This window comes from Mesoplodon densirostris, chromosome 20, assembly GCF_025265405.1.
Source record: "Mesoplodon densirostris isolate mMesDen1 chromosome 20, mMesDen1 primary haplotype, whole genome shotgun sequence".
NCBI lineage: Eukaryota > Metazoa > Chordata > Mammalia > Artiodactyla > Ziphiidae > Mesoplodon > Mesoplodon densirostris.
Genome location: NC_082680.1, coordinates 10,680,722 through 10,702,238, shown reverse-complemented (window position 1 = coordinate 10,702,238; position 21,517 = coordinate 10,680,722). Strand labels below are relative to the sequence as shown.

Genomic DNA, 21,517 nt, shown 5'->3' with positions numbered 1-21,517 from the left:
CTTTCCTGCACAGTTGATGTCATAATTCTTCTTTTTTATCTTCTGTGTTTTTCTCTACTTCTTGATTAAATTATGACCTCTTCGAATGACAATGTATGCTCACTTCTTTTTATTATCCCTGAAATTGTCATCCAGAGAATGTTCAACAAACATTGCTAGCTGACTGGGACCCCATTTATGATCTCTTTGTGGTACAATTACACTCTTATTTTTATTTCAAATCGAGGTACATTTAGTGATTATCTCCTATCACAACAGGGTAGTAGATTCTACTGTTGATTCTTACGTTTGTACAGTGAGTATCAAATAGTTATTAAATTCAGCATTTGTCATTAAACACTGCAATACTAAAAGAACTCTTTCTTCTTAAGTAGCGTGTACCTCTTATTTTATACAGTGGTAGGTAATCAAATATTTAACCTATAAAATCAAGAGTCAGAAAATATAATGGAGTGAGAAAAATGGAAATCCATATTTAACTGCCTCAGTGGTATTTAATCTCAGGTGCTAATAGGGAAAATACTGGAACAAAGGCAGCTATTTCAGGGTAGAACAGAATGTGTTCTCCCTACATACCCCTCCTCTGTGCACACCAGCTGACGTGGAATTTATTTATTTGATGTGGTCTCCATTACCAGACTTCCCTCTAAGTCTCCTGAGAGCACAGAACACGTCTTCGTTATCCTGACACAGAGCAGGTGCTTAATAATATTTGATGGATGGAATCGCTTATAAGGAAGTTTTAGCTGGGGCCAATTACGTGTGGTTTTTAGAGATAATTTTTACTGTAACTCTGTGTCCCACTCATCTCCTTTGTGAGGCTAATAATTCTCTTTAAAAATTGTTCCTGAAGGTCATACAGAGCCACTGAAGATTTCAAGGAAGCGACAGATTTCTATACTAGAGAGATCGGTCCGTCTGGGTGGACACAATTAGGTGTCTATCAGGAAATCCAGATGATTTGTCAGGGGCTGCCTTAGTGATGGCAGTCGGGGTGGAGAAAATGTGTTGGGAGGTACACATGTTAGGGACAGAGCCGGACACAGGAGCAGGCACAGGCGAACCCCCGAGGCTGCGACTTGGGCGGGGCTGGGGGTGTGAGTCAGTGAGAGGGGGAGGCTGGCAGGAGAAGCAGACATCGGGAAGGTGCTGAGTCCAGCCTGGACACACTGAGTCTACAGTGGCGGAGAGGAGTGGCCCCCGCAGTCCTGGTGACCAGGTAAGAGACCAGACCTCCCAGACCCGGTGCTGCCTACCTGCCGAGTGCCCGCTCTCTCTGCCTTCTGGGCCTGGTGGAGGGGTGGGCACAGTGGGGACATGTCAGAAAGACACAGACTAAACTGAAGGAGCCCCAGTGGCCAAAACTAGGACAGTTTGAGCCACAGAAGAAATAATAAAAGTATTAGATTGTCATCCACAAAAGAAGCGCCCATGAGTCCATACTGATATTTGCAAAACACTGAATAAATAAATGATGGGGAAGCAGGATAGTGCTTTCTTGCAGTAGAATTTTTTTTTTTTTTTTTTTTGCCGTACGTGGGCCTCTCACTGTTGTGGCCTCTCCCGTTGCGGAGCACAGGCTCCAGACGCGCAGGCTCAGCGGCCATGGCTCACTGGCCCAGCCACTCCATGGCATGTGGGATCTTCCCGGACCGGGGCACAAACCCGTGTCCCCTGCATCGGCAGGTGGACTCTCAACCACTGCGCCACCAGGGAAGCCCATTGCAGTAGAATTTTTAACATAGGAGGATTAGGGGAAAGAAAATCACACCTGGGCCAGCACCGCCATGTTAACTGATGCAGCAAGAGTGACCGACGGGCGAGCGAAGGCTCACGTCTGCTTGGCCTCAAAATATCTGCCTACAAGACGTGTATTAGTTATCAAGGGAACAATGGAAATGTCACAGTGGAGAACCAGCAGGACCCTCCCCCACTTAACCAGGTAATTAGGGTTGACATCAACCCTCTGAGATGCAAAGACTTCATGCACCCTGGATATGATGCACAGAGCAAGCGCATCACTTCTGAGGGGTTCTCACCAGAAATGCATCACCTCCACCTGATGATGGAAAAAGTCCACAACCCAAGGGAGGGGATAGTTACATAATACGCGATGAACACTCTTCCAGAGCATCTGTCATGACAGACAAGGGCGGACGGGGGAATCGTCACAGGTTGGAGGAGATTCAGGAGCCAGGACAACCAAATGCAGCCTAGATGGGTCCTGGACCATGAAAAGATCACTCGTGGGAAAACTGGTCAAATTCTAATAAGTTCCAGTTTCCTGGTGTTTCTAATTATACTACAATTCTGTAAGATGTGAACATTAAGGAGAGGTGGGGGAAGGGTGTATGGAAACATTGTACAGTATTCTTGGAACTTTTTGTAGGTTCAAAATTATTGCAAAACGTTGTTTGTAGTTAATGATATGCTGTGGCTGGTAAATGTCACTGAAATCGGGTCTTTCTTTAGCAATTCCGCCATCGGTTTACACATCACTGCTTGGAGGTCGTGTCTGATCCAGGATCTTTGGCTCTGAAGGTGAAAGGCTCAAGCAAAGTGGGGAATGTGCTGACTGCTAAAACCAAAGTGTCCAGGGCTGGAGACACCCTGAGGCCTGCATCCGCAGAGGCCAGGCAGCAAGTCTGCAGACTCACTCCTGCTTTGCTGTGTGTTTGCTGCATCCAGACTCTCCCAAGCCAGGGAGGGATGGCCATGGCCCATCCAGGCTGGCACTGCCCAGTCCATTTCAGGGCATTTGTTCATTTCCCGTCAAGCAGATACTGACCGAGCTCCTGTGAGGTGTCAGGCACCACTTAGGTGCTTTAGAAACATAATGAACAAAACAGACAGAAATCCCAGGCCTTGTGGTTCTTCATCTCCAACAGAGGAGGACACACCATTCACGTAATAGCTAATCAGTAATAAATGAGTGAAGAGCATCGCATGCTAGAGGCAGGAAGTGCCACAGGGAAAAATGATCCGAGTCTGGGGGTCTGGTAGGCCTGCGAGTGGGGGTATGTGGGTGGCTTGGGGAGTGGTTTGCAGTTGAAGTGGTCCGATCAGGGTGGGCTTCCCGGGAAGGTGACAGCCAGGCACAGGTGTTGGCATGAGGACCTCTGAGAGGATGTCTGAGTTCCCGGTGGGGAGCAGGGCAAGCTGCAGTCACGGGAGAAGCAGGGTCCGGTGAGGCTGGAATAAGTCGCCAGGAGAGGAAAAGTCGTCAGAGAGGCGAGAGGCGACGGGTTGGGTGGGAGGGCAGATTAGTGGGGCCCCACCGTCCACGTGATCGTAAATCCATTGCCGCGTTACTTTGAGGGACAGAGGGAGCCAGTGGTTTGAGCAGACAGGTGGAGTCCTCTAATTCATGTCTTAACAACCTTAAGGTCACCCATGACCCTGATTAGAAGGGTGAGGCCGACTTTGTCCAGAGCCATCACAGTGGGTGTGGCCACCGCTGCGATGGGTGTTACATGGGGAGAGGGACCAGGATCAACTGTGAACACACAAGGACAAGCAGGGGTTCCAGCCCCAGAGCAGGGTGGGATCGCGGATGGAAAATCTCCAAGAGGAAACATCAGGGCTCAGGGATTCTGGCCAAACCCACCTTACAGAATTCTTGGCTGCAGGCAGGCAGGTGGTCAGACCTCACCTGGAGGAGAGTGGGGCACAGGGAACCCCATCGGAACCGGGAGTGAGCAGATATCGGGGGAGGGATTCTGGCTACTCCGACTTGGCAGGATTCTCCCTAAAATTGGGCTCTTCGGGGGCAGAGTCAGGAGGCTGGGGCTTGGAGGGGCCCAACTGAAGCCTGTCAAGGAGAAGTTCTTTGTCAGCAGGAATGCTGGCTCCAGGGTGGAAGTCGGCCTGGAGAAGCTGCAAGGTCAGAGGCAGGGAGACCAGTGATGCTGCAGTAACCAGCCTTCCTGATGCAGGTGACGGAGGCCACAGCAGGGCAGAAAAAGCCAGAGCAACAAACAGTCAGATTCTGGGTGTGAGGCGGCAGAATTTCTGAGAAAGTCACCGTCCTCGCAGTAACTGTGCTGGATAATCCAGAAACGACAGGGGTGCTGGACCCATAGCAGTGCTTCCCGGGGTGGCCAGCTGTTTCCACAGCTGGCTGATTTCACGCTTCACTCACACATTCTCTAGGTTTTTCATTTTCTTCAAAACTGCCATTATCTTGCTTCCTTTTCCCAACTGTACGATGGAGTCATTGAATGTGGACTCTGACTTTTCTTTGATCACCATGATCCAAAGGTATTTAGTGAGTGTTGATTTTCATCGTTTGTGTGCAGTCTCTTCCCCCTGAGAGTGTGAGCTCCATGCACATGCAGGCGAGTTCTGTGTTTCACGTCTGTGCCCAGCGTGGTGGCACCCGAGAGGTATAGTCGTTAAATACATAGGTAACAAGTAAATCAGTGGTAAGGTATTCATCCAGTGTACCAGTTAGCGTGTTAATGGAATTAACTCCTTACTGGACCGCCATTACGTATAAGCCATACAGGTTGGTCAGCCCGACCAGCAGTGCTCGTTTCGTCCCGTTTGATGGGCTTCTTCTGAATGTTTACGTAGCAGAGACTCGGAATGCTGGTCACTGGACCGCACACCACCTCGGACGGGCCCCGAGAGTGCCTTTCCTGAAGGCGCAGGTCTGTCTGACCCACACCCCTGATGTCCTGGCCGTTGGTAAAACCGTTGGGCCCGGCAATGACATCTGTGTAAGCGTCACGTCACTGATCTGGTGTCCTGTTTCCCCGCCCTCGGATGAGGCACCGAGCCCAGCTCAGGGCTGAACAGTCAATACGTCCTGTCGTGGTGATTATTTGTCTAAGGCACCAGGCCCGGGAAAGGGTTAGGATGCTTCTAAGCCAGGCTGCACGTTCCCTCATCGTTCTCCGGGCAGGAAACGCCGGTCAATACGTGACCGTTTAATGTTTGATGAGCTCCAGGGCAATGATTACGCTCAAGTCTCCTCCACGAGAAGAGTTCCCGACCCTGCCCCCCCGCCCTACAGGGACCTCAGGGCCCCATTTCTGCATCCCCACCTGCCCTGTATCAGGGGTTCCACAGTCACACATCACCATTCTCAGTGCTTAGAGCAGAGTTGGCACAGGGGTGCCCGAGATGTTTAAACAACGACCACACCGGTGACCAGACGCTCTGGACACTGACCGGAGGTGGTCAGCCTCTGTGTGGGTTCAGGCTTTCTCTCCAGGAAGCAGGGCTGAGTGAATTGTGCCCTGGGGGCCCTGCTCTAAGTGCTCGGCGGGTCGGCGGTTGCCCGTCACGCAGATACAAACCTTGTCTCCCAGCACCAGTGGAAAGACTTTTCAAGAGTGTGTTTATTATTGTTTGTGGATGAAATGGATAAACATCCAGATTCTCTAAAAGGTCCCTCAGGGGGGGTCCCCTCTTCTTCTATCCAAGTAGACCTGCGTTTCTCGAAGTGTGGGCTGGTCCATAGACCACCTGACATAGAATCACCTAGAATGTTTATTAAAATTCGGATTTGGGGCCGACCCCACCCTCTAAATCCGTCTTGGGAATGTGATCTAGGAATCTGCATTATTGGCAAGCCCCCAGGGGATTGTGATACAGGTTAGCACTTGTAAAACCATTAAATGGATGTTTTCCTGCTGCTCCGACCCTCGCCTTTAATATAAACCAGCAACTGTCAGAAATTTTAATAAAGAGAAACGCTCTGTACTTGCTTAAAAAACAATCTCAAACGTAGAGGAAGCTGTGGATGTGAATAGCAATGAAGGGATCTCAGGCCAGAGCAAAGGTCCCCTGCAACGGTCTCAAGAACAGTCGCCGAGCGGAGCCCTTGCCCAGCACTGCTGGAGGGAGGTCTGACTCTGTACAGGGCTGTACAGGGCTGGTGGTGTGACGAGATACATACCGTGGTCGCCTCTGTCTTTGAAGCCCTGGTAAGAGAAGTGGGATGGAGGTCATGACTCGGCAGCAAGCTTCTCTGAATCTTTGCCGCGGCCTGAGTCACTGAACCGCCTGCACGACCCTGAAGTGCGTGGGGCTGGGCTGGTCATTGTCACAGGGAGAAAGTCTGGGTCAAGCACGTTAGCGATGCACTCAGCCTCACACTGCGAGGATGGACAGAGGGAAATTCAGACCCCAGACCCAGGTCCCCCGGCTGCAAACCTCTGCTCTTCTCGGCCCGCGGCCCCTCCCTCTTTGCAGGGGTTGGTTGGGGGGCGCATGTTAAGGTGAAGCTGAAAGCCCTCCTTTTGCGTTTGTCTCCGTTCACGTGGATGGTGACGTGCAGGTCCTTTCAGAGGAGAAGGTTTATCACAGCCAGGAGAAGGGAGGCCATTTCCATATTCTCCTGAGGTCTTTTTGTTCACAGCTCAGAAAGCAGATGGTGGCAAGAATTTCTCCTGATTGCACCAATCGGACCATCTAGTGAGACCGGACTGTACTTTTTCCATTAGCTTTACAAACTTTCCCCATCCTTGTTTGCCGAAGATGCCGCTTCAGGGTAGGATTTTTCCATTTAGCAATCTGAGACCTTGCACTCTGCTCATTTTAGCGACCACCCCCAGCCCCGTGACTTAAAGTTCTCTCATCTAAGGGAGGAAACAAAGCATGAGGCCCTGTGCCGGCTCTGAGGCCCTGGGTCAGTGATGGTGCCAGAGCCAAAGCTGGCAGCTCTCTGCTCTGGAGAGAAACCGTTGCACGGTTTTGTATTCTTCTGAACTATTATTTTATCACACAGTTGTAATAATGCATTGCAAATGTTTTAAAATATAAGTATAATACTAAAGTAACATGTGCAGGCTTTGGAGGTAGCGATCTTTGTGCAGCGCCTTTCTGTAGCGCCTGCTCTGGGACCTTTGAGCCCTGGGTCCCCTCTCAGGAAGGATCCCCTTGCCTTCATGAAGTCAGTGGGTTGTCATCCCTTCCCCAGAGAATCATAGACAGCCTCAAAGGAGATGAGGACAATGAAACCGTTTTGTGGTCACCTGTGCGGCCTTGGGGCCTCCCCTCCCCTCTCAGTGATGCCCAGGGCCCGTGAACGCACCGTGAACTGGTGAGTGAGGCCTCAGCTTCCTTTGGAAAATTCCTCCCAAGTCATCCTTGTGAACATACATTTCACTTCAATTGACAAGTGACAGAAAACTAAATATTGTCCTTTTCTTATCTGATTCCTAACAGCTTTACTAAGATATAGTTTATAGATCATGCGATTCATCCACTTGGCGTCTACAATTCAGTGGCTTGTAGTATATTCACAGAGGTCCTTGTGATCAATGTCAGGACATGTCTTCACACTGAAGGAGCCCCACACCCACCGGCAGTCACTCCCCAAATCCCTCCCTAACCACAGCCACCAGTGTGCTTTCTGTCTCCGCGGGTTTGCCAGTTGTGGATGTTTCATGGACGTGGACTCCTACAATGTGTGCCCTACGTGTCCAGCTTCTTTCACTCAGCATGTCTTTAAGGTTTCTCCACTTTGTGGGGGGTGTCAGTTCTTCCTCTCTTTTTCTGGCTGAATGATATTCCATCATGTGGCTACATCACCATTTATCCATCCATCACTTGATGAACATTTAAGTTGTTTCCACTTTGGGGCTCTTATGAATAAGTCGGCTGTGAACATTCTTGCACAAGTTTTTATATGGACGCTTATCTTCATTCTTTCATACCTGGGGGTGGAGCTGCAGGGTCATTTGGGAACATCAGATGTATCCTTTTGAGGAGCTTCCAGACTGTTCTTTTTTGTTTGCTTGTTTTTTGTTTTTTAACATCTTTATTGGAGTATAATTGCTTTACAATGGTATGTTAGTTTCTGCTGTATAACAAAGTGAATCAGTTATACATATACATCTGTTCCCATATCCCTTCCCTCTTGCGTCTCCCTCCCTCCCACCCTCCCAATCCTACCCCTTTAGGTGGACACAAAGCACTGAGCTGATCTCCCTGTGCTATGCAGCTGCTTCCCACTAGCTATCTATTTTACATTTGGTAGTGTATATATGTCCATGCCACTCTCTCACTTCGTCCCAGCTTACCCTTCCCCCTCCCCGTGTCCTCAAGTCCATTCTCTACATCTGCGTCTTTATTCCTGTCCTGCCCATAGGTTCTTCAGAACCATTTTTTTTCTTTTAGATTCCATATATATGTGTTAGCATACGGTATTTGTTTTTCTCTTTCTGACTTACTTCATCTGTAGGACAGACTTTAGATCCATCCACCTCACTACAAATAACTCAGTTTGGTTTCTTTTTATGGCTGAGTAATATTCCATTGCATATATGTGCCACGTCTTCTTTATCCGTTCCTCTGTTGATGGACACTTTGGTTGCGTCCATGTCCTGGCTGTTGTAAATAGAGCTCCCAGACTGTTTTTAAACGGACTGAACCTCATGTACTTCATAATGTAAATTTTCAATGTATTCTATACTATATTGTGCTGTATGTATAAATATAAATATGTTTGTATAAAATGTGTCCCTCATTTTAACTTTTTAATTTTCTTATTTATATCCATTTATGCTTTCATCTCTGAAGGCTTACAGGCACATCATTTTGTAACAAGAGCAGATGTTTTCATGAACCTTGATACATTTACATCCATTGGTGCTGATAGAGTGTCATAACATGGGAGATAAATAATTGGAGCTTTTCCTTAATACTCATCGTTCTTTCTGATATTTTAATCTCTCTGCTTTCCTTACAGTGGAATCTAGTTCATAATCCTTTGAGCAATAGTGCCACCTTTTCCTTAAAACACATTTCATAAGTTGAACTATAAGGCACTTTGAATGGAGAAGAAGAGGATTTTTTGAAAGACATTGGGTCTCTTTAAATATGTCCTTCGGAAAATCGAATTCTATTAAAATTTATGTGCCACCCAGCAAGCTCCTTGAGAGCAAGGGCAAGTATTCAATCATCTTGTTTCTGTCCTTGGTGTCCAATAAATGTGTGTTAGATGAATGACTCATTTTGCTGGGTAAACATATTTGGGGAGAGCATTTTAACACCAAAAAACACCTCCTAAGAGGGGTTGTTCTGCTGTGGTCCTTACCGATGATGCAGGCCTCTGGGTTCCTCTCTGTTTATACGGACTCTGCGTACACAGTTCACTAATACTGACTTCTGTTTTGTGTCTCTTTGGAAAAATAAATTATAGTGAAAGATGCTAGCAAATTGAATTTCAAAGAATAAACCTCAGAAATGCTGAATGTCAAAGGTTTAAGTGGATACCTTCTATTCTGGTTACACTCAGCAATTTCTAATACAAATATGGGTAGTAAGGCCAGTTTTGAGATATGTGACTTAGAGGGTCTTGGGATCAACAGTGTTTTCAGTAAAATGGACCAGAGGAGCCTTTCAGTGGAGCCAGAGGGACCCTGGGGGGACGCTGTTCTCTGTAAAAATCCAGGTGTGGCTTCAGCTGCCACTTGGAATACTCAGCATCCAGGAAACACAGTTTCATCATCACACAGAGGGCTTAGAGGGTCATAAACTCAACAGCGGGCTCTTTAAATAAGCAGAAAGGACATGTATGAGAAAATAAGGAAGGATCTCCAGCAGGGAAAGAGCCTCACTGGGAACTGCCGTAGTGAAGCCAGTGCCTGCCAGCCCCATCATGCAAACACCTCTCGGTTTGACACCCCCGGGCTGAACCCCGGCCACATGACCTTGTAAACGAGATACTGCTGTTAGTATGGACTCTGCTTTGTGATCCTGGCTTTCACCCAGGTCTGGGGGAATGCATCTCATCAGAGGAGCGTAGGTCACGTGCCCTTCCCCCGGCTCCAGGGGAGTCTGAGAAAGGAACTAGTTAACGTGTGTAGTCCTGTAAGAGGAACCCACCTCTGCCTGTCACAGTGGCGAATTCTCTAAACAAACAACAACAAAAGGACTGAGACGTCTGTGAGCCAAACAGATGACAAAGACCATCACCACATAATGTAAAAATAAAACGCCCCAGACAGGAGCTCCAGAGAACTAACTCTGCTACAGAAAACCGCGTACACTCTGGAGTGTGTTATGTATGTGCTAGATATCTGTTTGAGACATTTATCTGTGAATTCACTGTATATGTATGAGATGTGCACGTATACATGTAGCATGTATACATATAATTAGACCAACACAAATGGAGAGAGAAATTGTGATGGAAACTGCAATGTTACTAAGAAGTTAATTCTCTGCAGATTGAGGTATCATTTCAATGCAACCTCAGTCAAAGCTGATGCAATTCAAAGCAGCCTCACTTTTTAGAGAAACGGACAGGAAGATTCTAAAATGTGTGTGAAAATGCAAAGGACCGGGTCTTCCCTGGTGGCGCAGTGGTTGGGAGCCTGCCTGCCGATGCGGGGGACACGGGTTCGTGCCCCGGTCCGGGAAGATCCCACATGCCGCAGAGCAACTAAGCCCGTGCGCCATGGCCGCTGAGCCTGCGCGTCCGGAGCCTGTGCTCCGCAACGGGAGAGGCCACAACAGTGAGAGGCCTGCGTACCGCAAAAAAAAAAAAAAAAGCAAAGGACCTTAGAAGAGCCTAAACAATCCTGACAAAGAAGAACAAAGTTGGACAACTCACACTATCTGATTTTTTCCAGCCCTAAAACCAGCTGTCTCTTCAAGGATCCCTGTTGCCTTTCAGGAGAATGGCGTTTAGAAACCAAGATCTGGCACTGGCTGTGCTCACTGCTGGTTTCCTTAGCAGGCAGAGCTGGTATACACACTTATATCTGTAATTATGTACTTTGTCTACCCATCTGCATCTGTATCAAGCTGAACATGAATTCATACCGATGTCTCTGACTATAATCTAATACAACATGGTTCATGCTAGCTTTTCTCCCTCCCCTTGCTTATCTGTACAAGATAGGTTTAATTTTCCATTGAGACTTCCTCTTTGAACCAATTTAGAAGACTGATGTTGTTTTGTTTTGTCTTTGTTTTTTCTAGTTGAAACACTTTATTGTCTAGTGATTGAAATTTATTGTACTAAGGTGTTGCAATACTGAGGTGCTATGCTAGTCAGCAACGTTGTTAGCATGTGTCAGACCCTACTGACTAATTCACACAAAGATTTTATTTGATCTTTTGCCACTTTGTCAAAGACAGTAATGATAGCTTTACTTGATAGAGAGCAGGCATGTGAGTATAGCAGGAGATCCAGCTCCTTGGTCTGTTTTATTCATATATTTTTAAAAAGTTTGGAAGGTTGATAAAGGCATTTCTTTAATTAATGCTTAAAACAACTGAAACCAAATCCATGCCAAAGTTCCTGCTTGACAAGTGTTCCTCAAAAGATATTATCTCTTGGGCTTCCCTGGTGGTGCAGTGGTTGAGAGTCCGCCTTGCCAATACCGGGGACACGGGTTCGTGCCCCGGTCCGGGAAGATCCCACATGCCACGGAGCGGCTGGGCCCGTGAGCCATGGCCACTGAGCCTGCGCGTCTGGAGCCTGTGCTCCGCAACGGGAGAGGCCACAGCGGTGAGAGGTCCGTGTACCGCAAAAAAAAAAAAAAAAAAAAAGATATTATCTCTTTCAACATATACAAAGCCAAGAAAGGCATAGTTAAGGGAAGGAATATTACCTACATAGTTATATATATCAGCTTTTCAGCATGACAGAGAAAAGGCAGAGTTCCTTCATGTAGAAGCTGAGTCTCTTCTTCACGTACTCTGCCAAAATACATAGTCTGACCAAAAGATAGTCTTGATAATCTTCTCATCTTTTTTTTTTTTAGTTTCTGCTTTATAACAAAGTGAATCAGTTATACATATACATCTGTTCCCATATCTCTTACCTCTTGCGTCTCCCTCCCACCCTCCCTATCCCACCCCTCTAGGTGGTCACACAGCACCGAGCTGATCTCCCTGTGCTATGCGGCTGCTTCCCACTATCTATCTACCTTACGTTTGCTAGAGTATATATGTCCATGCCTCTCTCTCACTTTGTCACAGCTTACCCTTCCCCCTCCCCGTATCCTCAAGTCCATTCTCAAGTAGGTCTGTGTCTTTATTCCTGTTTTACCCCTAGGTTCTTCCTGACAATTTTTTTTCTTAGATTCCATATATATGTGTTAGCATACGGTATTTGTCTTTCTCTTTCTGACTTATGTCACTCTGTATGACAGACTCTAGGTCTATCCACCTCATTACAAATAGCTCAATTTCGTTTCTTTTTATGGCTGAGTAATATTCCATTGTATATATGTGCCACCTCTTCTTTATCCATTCATCCGATGATGGACACTTAGGTTGTTTCCATCTCCGGGCTATTGTGAATAGAGCTGCAATGAACATTTTGGTACATGTCTCTTTTTGAATTGTGCTTTTCTCAGGGTATATGCCTAGTAGTGGGATTGCTGGGTCATATGGTAGTATTTGTAGTTTTTTAAGGAACCTCCATACTGTTCTCCATAGTGGCTGTACCAATTCACATTCCCACCAGCAGTGCAAGAGGGTTCCCTTTTCTCCACACCCTCTCCAGCATTTATTGTTTCTAGATTTTTTGATGATGGCCATTCTGACTGGTGTGAGATGATATCTCATTGTAGTTTTGATTTGCATTTCTCTAATGAGTAAAGATGTTGAGCATTTTTTCATGTGTTTGTTGGCAGTCTGTATATCTTCTTTGGAGAAATGTCTATTTAGGTCTTCTGCCCATTTTTGGATTGGGTTGTTTGTTTTTTTGATATTGAGCTGCTTATAAATTTTGGAGATTAATCCTTTGTCAGTTGCTTCATTTGCAAATATTTTCTCCCATTCTGAGGGTTGTCTTTTGGTCTTGTTTATGGTTTCCTTTGCTGTGCAAAAGCTTTGAAGTCTTCTCATCTTTTAATCCTTGCTAATAAAGATGAACAAATACTCATCACATGGACATCGGCTAGTCTAATCAGATGGACCAAACAGGTCACTCTTCAGAACCTGTTTTCATATCTAAATTGAATCACTGCAGACCTAACTTTCAAATATTTGGGGATTTTCCAGAAATCTTTCTGTTATTGATTTCTAGTTTAATTTATTTTGGTCCAAGAACATACTTTGTATGATTTCTATTCTTTCAAATTTGCTAAGGTTTGTTTTATAATATAGCCTATTTTGATGAATGCCCAATGTGCACTCAGTTGAGGAGAATATGGATGATGCTGCTGTGGGTTGGAGACCATCTGCCCTTCAGACAGAGAGCTATTGGTGTCCGAATAGACCAGGGTTTCTCAACCTCAGCACTAGTGATATTTGGGGCCAGACGACTCTTTTCAGTTGACGACTGTCTGTGCACGATCGAGTTTTGGTAGCATCTCTGCCTCTGCCCAGCGCCCACCCCCAAGTTTTGACAACAAAATATCTCCAGGCATTTCCAGTTGTCCCACAGGAGGTGAAATCTCTCAGGATAAGGAAAACTCAAAAAGACAGAATATATCAACGTGACAGAAGAGTGAGTGTAACCATCACAATTTAAAACTTCTCACCAAGAGGCTCCAGTAAGAAGGGCACAAGGCAGGCCACAAAGTGAAGGAAAATATTTGAAATGCGTATCTGACAAAGGATTTGAATACAGAATACATAAAGAACTCCCACAAAACAAAACTATAAAGAAAAGTAACCTGATTAAAAATGGGGGGAAAAAGTTGAAAAGTCACTTCACAAAAGAAGATGTACAAATAACCAATCATCACATCATTAGTCATCCAGGAAATGAGGAGTAAACTTTAAGGAGATACCACTTCACTTTCAGCACAGTGGCTCAGCTTGAGAAGAATGACAACCCAGAATGCTGATGGGCGTGTGGGTGAGGGTTACAGAAAAGAAACTGTCAGAATTCATTGAGTCCTGAATATGAGATCTGCACATTTCACACGTATCAGTTTGTCTCCATTTATAACAATGTAGTGGTATTTATTTTTCTATTCCTTGATTTCTATTTTAGAAAAAATTATGTTCTTTTGATGACTTCACCTAGGTTTGTTCTTTTCAAAAAAAATCAAATGGTTGAAATGTTTCGTTCGGACAAAATCTGACCCGGAAAAATGGGGGCCCCATCTGAGCGGCCCCCCTGTCAGCTCCCCCAGGCGTGTCCTAAAGACGTTTCTACCAAACTCCCAGACATTGTGCATTAGGAACACCTACGCTCCCGTCTGCGTCCCCGACACCACGACCCTGAGGACACCTCCGTTGTAGCACTGCCAGAGGTAAGAAAGACAAACAGTGAAATTTGAGTTTCAGGTAAACAGTGCATTTTTTTAGTATAAGGATATCCCATCTGGGGCACGTTTGGAACATACTGATATTAAGAGTTACTTGCTGTTCCTCTGAAGTTCAAACTCAACCGGGTGCCCTGCGTTTTTATCTGGCAGTTATTCCTCTATCTTTGCTGTCTTCCGTACCTGACGCTCTTCCTGGAACCCGCTCGAGGAAATCTGCAGAATTTAGTGGGAAGGTACAAAGGCCTTTCCCCGCAGGCGGTGCCGGCCAGTAAAATAATACACGTGAGCAACAGAGGAGCAGAACCAGAGCAGCAGGTGCAAACGGTCGAGCGAGGCACGAGGGGAAAGTGCAGGACGCGAGGGCAGCCTCGGCAGAGGATAGGGAGTTCACGGACTCCGGGCTGCAGACAGCTTGTCCCTAACGAACCCCGGAACCCGGACGTCAGCCACCTCCTCTCCGGATGCGTTTCCAGCCACGTGACGTGAGCCATTCCTCCGTGAGCACCCCCAGCCTTCAACTCAGATGAAGGAACCTGATTCTGAGCCTGTTTCCTGACCCATTTCAGAAGCCCCCATAGAGGCAGGAAGGTCTCAGCTGTCCCCAGGCCCCGAGTGCCAGGTCCTCCAGTGTCACTTTTAGGGTCTGAGCGCTGACGTTGTCCCCAAAGACACCCCGGCCCAGCATGGTGTAATTAGGGCACAGGCACACCTTCATCTCCTGTGACTGCAATTAAAGCTTAAAGGACCCTTTTAGTCTAAATATGGAAATAATCTGGAAAAAAAAACATTTTCTGAAATCACTTAATTGCAAGCTTATGTGACATGTATACTGAAAGACATTAGAATAATTTCCATTTTGTAGGAGGAATAGCACACACACATCTATATCTCTCTCTCTCTCACACACACACACACACACACACACACTCTTTCTCACACCCCTATGATGTAATGATGTTTAGAATGTTCCATTCTCCATGTAATGCGGTGAAGACAGTGGTCATAGATGCACGCCATTCCAGTCAGATTCCATTTATAAAAATGTGAAGTTGCCCTCTGTATCTAGAATAAACACATTTAGTTTGAAAAAGAAAATGTTTTCTTTTATTTCTCCTTCATACAACCTACTTAAAGCCTTTACTGTTTTTCTAAGGTGACAGAAATAAAGAGAATTGTTTATTTTGTCTCAATATTCAAGCATATCCACGTGGATCTGAATAGCTGAATTCAGAGGCCTGGCATGTATTTTGTTACGTGAATTTGTTTTTACAATGATCCGAAGTCACAGAAGAGGTTTGTGAGCCTGTGATCCAGCAAACAACTCTGACACAGTCTGCAGAGGGAAAGGAAGAAGTAGAAAACTAGGAAACCGCTTTTATACGACTCCTTTTCACTCTTACAGCTTTCCAAAATAGGTTTCCAATCTCATTTACACACATATGACTGTCTAACGTGGGCATCATTTGAAAGAGAAAAAAACTGGAAAAAAATGTTTCATGTTATTTTAGAAAACGTTCTATGGTTTCCTCTTAAGAATTTCTGAGCCACCGGAAAGTCTATACATGAAGATGTATTTCCATGCCTGACAACTGGGATGTCAAAGTAGGAGGGAATAACTGAGGGGCTTCAAAGGAACTTCAAAGTGGTATCAACTCCCGAAGACGGATTTCTGAGGAAGAGCAGAACTCCGTCGTCAGGAACTGAGGGAGAGGGACAGGTCCTGGGGTGCCGGCCCCGGTTCCAGTGGGTCCCGGCAGCCCTGCCCCTCCACCGTCGACTCTCCTCCCCGTCTCAGCTCCTGATCCATCTGGGGTCTGTGATTTGTGAGGATCGCTGGCCTTCCTGGGCAGTATTAGAAGATGCCAAGCTATTAAAATGTTTGAAGTTCTGTTAACCCTAATGAGGCACAGTTGGTCTTTTTTTTAACTGTTTAAAACATTTGGTGATAGAGGACCGGACCTCGTGGGCCCTTCTGCTCCTGTGACTCAGCAGCTGCAATCTTGGGGCTAAAAGCGTGAGTTTCGGAGCCAGGCTGCCTGGCCCCGGAGTCTAGCTCTGAGTTCACCCCGGGGGCACCTGGGCAAGGTGCGCCTCGGTCTCCCTGTTTGCATGATGAGGCCCTACCGTGTGGGGTTCCCGCGAGCGCTGAATGGGCTGGTACCGGGTCGGAAGCTTACAGGGATCCAGCATAACAGTGTATAGCAAACGTTAACTGTTGTGAGTCTGTAAAAGAAAACAGCCTGATTAGCTTTCTATAGTGGAAGCTCTTCTTTAAGAGGCTACCCTGTGTTGGAATAAGGAGATGGTTGGGAGTTTTTAAAATGTATTTGAAACGTAGAATCATAAATACATGGAATCGTGTGTGGGTACCACCCAGCTACCACCAAAGGGGCATTTGCTGTAGTTCTGAGTCACCCCCCGGCTCATGGCGCCAGGCTCTGGTCTGGAAATCTGGATACAGAGATCAAGAAGACACAGGCCTTCTAAAGATTCTCAGCACTTCAATTTGAGAATGTTGAAATGATGAAGAGCAGTGTTAATCAGCAGGGAAAGCTCTTCTATCGGAAGGAAGGAAGATAAAAGTGCTAACAGGTAGAAATCGTAGTGTGAGGTCAGCGATTCAAGGGAACAGAAGGAGAGGGGAACCCAGAAAGTTTTCATTTTTGCAAAAACAAACATGAGGCCGAGAGCCTGAGGGTCCGTGCAGCACACCTCCACACACACCACCGAGGCCGCGATGCTCAGGCCCCTGCAGGTGACCTTGGACTAAACACGGTGCAGGTGAGGCTGACGAGGTCACGAGGTCACGTCCAAGCTAGCCTGCGCCCCACGTGGCGGCCGTGGGTGCTGTGGGTGGTCGCACACCTGTCTGCTCCCAGCTGCGGGCCCACGGAGGCGCAAAGGGACCCGCGGCCGGGCTGGTGCAGACCCCGGCCCGGAGCAGCGGGGCTAACGAGGAGTTGGGCAGGGGCTTGCACCCTTTACGAGCCAAGATCAGAGCTGGCTCCACGCTCACTTCTCTCCCATTCCCTTTCCTTGCTTTTCTTTTTTTTTTTCTTTGTTTTTTTTTGTTTTGAGTAGAGAAGAGGAAGGTAGGAGCTGGAATATGTTATACACCTGGTTTTAAAACAAAAATTATTATTATAATAATTTATGATATAAATTGTATTCTATTAATATCTAAAATACATATTATTAATTTCACCCCAAATAATGACTTTATAAGAAATGGGCTTTGCTTAATCAGAACTTTTCATTGAGCCCATTTTTTTTCTCTTCTGCCCCATTTCTAAAGAAGTAAGGCACAGAGAAAACAATTTACATCAAGAATTTACTTTGAAAAACAAGGGAACATTCTTCAGCCAAATAATGGAGTCAGAATTAGCAACCTCATATTTATACACATTTTTATACACAGGCCTGTGCACTGATCCTATTTAATGTTCCCATTGTGATCTGCAATGCGAAAGAAGAATAAACTCATTATTTGTGTCCACATTATTCCAGTTTGGGGTCAAATAAGAGGAATTCTTACTATATTGTGGAAAGTCTGTCACCAAAACCTGAAAGGAGTTCAGTTAGTCAGAAACGCAAGCTAAGCCGAGCCTCCTACATGCCAGACACCCTCAAGGTTTTCCCATACTTTTAACATTTTGCAAAATAACAAGAAGGGATACCAGAGGAAATAGATTTTTAAAGCTGTTTGAGAGAAAATGATCATTATGATACCAACATGGATTTGACTTTTCAGTCTGCTCTCTGCCTGTATTGCGTGATCTGCACAACTTCTCATAAGTTAAAACTGAAGGCAAGTCTTTGATTTTTTTCTTTTATTTTTCTGAGTGTGTAAAGTTGCTAAAAGCTACCATGGTTTTTGCGAGACTCTCATGGTTTTTTGACCCCAGTTCGCTCTTATGGTGTGTGAATTACCTGTGCTTTCAGCACTTTTTTATTCTATGTGGAGTGATCCTGATGTCACTACCTGATCATAAAAAGTCAGGTTTCAAAACAAGTTTGTAAATAGGCTCCCCCACTGCTTTTGAGGAAATCGCATCTGTGCGAGTGTCTGTCAGGAATGTTTACATGAGGCAAAGGTGTCCACCGCAGGACGAAGTTTGGTAACAGCCTCTGGGCGAACCCTGTGGCGATGCTCATGGAAGCCTCTTCTCTTCTCTCCGTGTCTTTCCTGTAGCCAGAGCTACCTGCAAGCTGCCAGCGACGGGCCTGCCGTCCACAGCCTGGACCCCTCTGCCAACTACAGCTCCCCGAAATTCCGCTCCCGGAACCAGAGCTACATGCGGGCCGTCAGCACCCTCAGCCAGGCCAGCTGCGTCAGCCAGGTGGGGTCCCTCCTCCCTCCCACACGGCCCTGAGTCAGCCCCTGCGAGGGCCGCAAGCAGACGCACATTCCAGCCTGGAGTCATCCTGGCCTGGGTGCGCCCCCGGGAACTCTATAAGATTAATGGCGGGGGCAGGGGCTGCATTTATGGCTCCGTCATTCTTTCTCCCACCTGCTCTGAGGCGGGGTGGCTGACTAGCTGGCCGTCTTGGCCTCTGTCCCCTCCGTGCTGAGCAGCCTCCTTCCCTGTGTCACGCCCCCCATGTGGAGGGTCTGGGTCCCACCCCGAGGGGACACACAGGGTCTCTCCCAGCGCCAGCTGCCCAAGTTTGCTGGTGTTTCTGGGGACAGACACCCTCTCAGCTCCAGGAAAGCTGGCAAGGTCACAGCCTCCCTTACGCTTTGAAGAGACCGACCAGGTGGCAGGTGTGTCCACACCTTCCCCTTGGCTTCTTACTGCTTGAGCGAGACAGAGGCCCCAGATGGAAGAGGGGGACGTGCCGGGGGGCCTCGCCGCATCCCTGCAGACCGTCTCCCTCTTCCCCACGGGACCCGGCCCTCCTCACCCCTCCCATCCTAGTCACCGCTCCGTACACGCCGCTGCCTGGTTCTCAGTGTCCCTATGACCCAACGTGTGGCTAGTGCGATGAAATATTTTCAGTCTCGCCCTGGGATCCACAAGGTGGCCATTGTCATGGGAGTGGGCAAGCTCTGGGGACGGGGCAGCTACGCCCGCTCCCTGGGCGGGAAGACAAAACGGTCCCGAGGGGCTTCCCTGGTGGCGCAGTGGTTGAGAGTCCACCTGCCGATGCAGGGGACGCAGGTTCGTGCCCCGGTCCAGGAAGATCCCACGTGCTGTGGAGCGGCTGGGCCCGTGAGCCATGGCCACTGAGCCTGCGCGTCCGGAGCCTGTGCTCCACAACGGGAGAGGCCACAACAGTGAGAGGCCCGCGTACCGCAAAAAAAACAAAAAACAAGCTAACAAAAAAAAAACGGTCCCAAGGCCGAGGGCCCGAGTGAGGCTCTGAGCTGCTCCTGTTGCCCCTGGGGCAGCATCTGTGCTGAGGCTCCGCCCAGCCGAATCTCCTGAGGTCACGGTCCCTAGACAGTCTCTGTGTTTACTTTGTTTCTGCTCATCCACCATTCGGATAATTCTGACGATGCTCCCTTTTCCCAGGAACCCGGGAGGCTCAGGGCTGCGGCGGATGCTTTGTTGCACATCAGGACGGGTGCCGGGGCGGGGGGATGTCAGGTGACCCGCACGGGGACAGGGGGGCCCCTGCATCCTCACTCACTGAAGGAAGGCCGTTTGCCTTCCTCCGTGTCAGGTCCTGCCGTCGTCTCTTATCTCTTTCTCGTCTTTGAAAAGCTGTTTTGGTGTGATTGTAGCTTCTTTCTGTCATGCATCCTTTTCTTTTTTAATTATGGTAAAATATACATAACATAAAATTTACCATCTTCACCACTCTTCAGTGTCCAGTTCAGTGGCATTAAGTACATTCACATCATTGGGCAAACACCACCATCAGCTGCAGAACTTTCTCGTCTTCCCAAACTGACACTGTCCCCACTAAACACTGACTCCCCTTTCCCCTCCCCCAGCCCCTGCCCCATCGTCTACTTTCTGTCTCTGTGGACCTGAGTCCTCCAGGGACCTCACATGAGTGACTCATACAGTATGTGTCCTTCTGTGTCTAGTTTATTTCACTTTCCCCCAGGTCCATCCATACGGCAGCCTGTTTCAGAATTTGCCTCCTTTTTAAGGTTGTGAAACCACATTGTGTTTGTCCATCAACAGACACTTGGGTTGCTTCCCCCTCTTGGCTACTGTGAGTAACACGGCTGTGAACACGGGTGTACGAGTGTCTGTTCACGTCCCTGCTTTCAGTTCTTGTGCACATAGACCCAAAAGTGGCATTGCTGCATCAGACAGGAGTTCTAGTTTTAACCTTCTGAGGAAACTCTGTATGGTTTGTCGCAGCGGCTGCCCCATTTTTCACCCCTAGCAGCTGTGCGCATGGTCCCAGGGCCCCCAGACCCTCACCGTCATGCTTGCTCTGGAATTGTCATCCATCCTGACGCCCGAGGGGCCCGCCCCCAGCTGTATGTCGACCTCTCTGCGACCAACGGGACAGTCACCTTTCTCACCATCTTCCCAATTTTCTCTTCTTTGGTTTCTCGGTGCCCACATTCTCCAGAAGCACTTTAAGTGCTTTTCTGCGTTTATAGTTCACAGAAGAAGTTGGGTTACTTCAGTCCACACTGGTTACTTACCAACCACACTGGCTTAACGTCCTCCTGGGATATTTCCAGTGGGCCTGAACTGTGGTTTGAGTTGCCAAGCAAAACACCCACTTTTCCAAATCTCCCTCAAGCTAGTGAACAAATCAGCTCTCAGAGGACAGGTCATTTCAGTTCCTGTCTAGACCAGTTTCAGATCCTTCTCAACTACTTGTTTGGGTGAAAAAAATGTCCCCTTCATTTCTAGAACCTCACTGATCAGTCTTGTAGCTGGAAGCACTGGCCAAATGGTCCTCACGGAAATGTCCATCCCTCATTTGTGAAATGCACGTGCAAGCTTGATAGTGTCTCTTCCCGGTGGAGAAGCTCCTGGGCGCAGGCGGGTTTGCAGAAAGGGAGGGATCCACCGAAATCCTGCGTCCTGGAGCTGGTGGACGCTCGCAGCATCACTCAGTTTCTGGCTTTTTCAGGTTGTCTAACGTGGATCTTTGACATAAATGACATAAAACAATCTGCGACTTTTTGATATAATTCCACATAAGGGAAAACTTAGATTGAAAGGAATTTGTACTCCAGAAAATGTCATATTTTAGACCAGTGCGAGTGTTTCAGATGCGTTTCCCTCACTAGGCACCCAGGGCGATCATGGTGGGGTGTCATCCTTTGTCTTTGCCCTGAATTTGTGTGTCTCTTTCCAACGTCAGACACCCTCAAACCATTCAGATGATGCAGTCGCCCATTAATT

General features: G+C 47.4%; 1 protein-coding gene across 1 annotated transcript in view; it reads left to right on the top strand.

Moving 5' to 3' along the window:
• DLGAP2 (DLG associated protein 2) overlaps positions 1-21,517 on the top strand; it is a 150,062-nt gene that overhangs the window by 76,478 nt on the left and 52,067 nt on the right. The window contains exon 4 of the mRNA XM_060085799.1: positions 18,385-18,532. Within this exon, the coding sequence (XP_059941782.1) occupies positions 18,385-18,532 (148 nt within the window). The remainder of the gene's footprint in view (positions 1-18,384; positions 18,533-21,517) is intronic.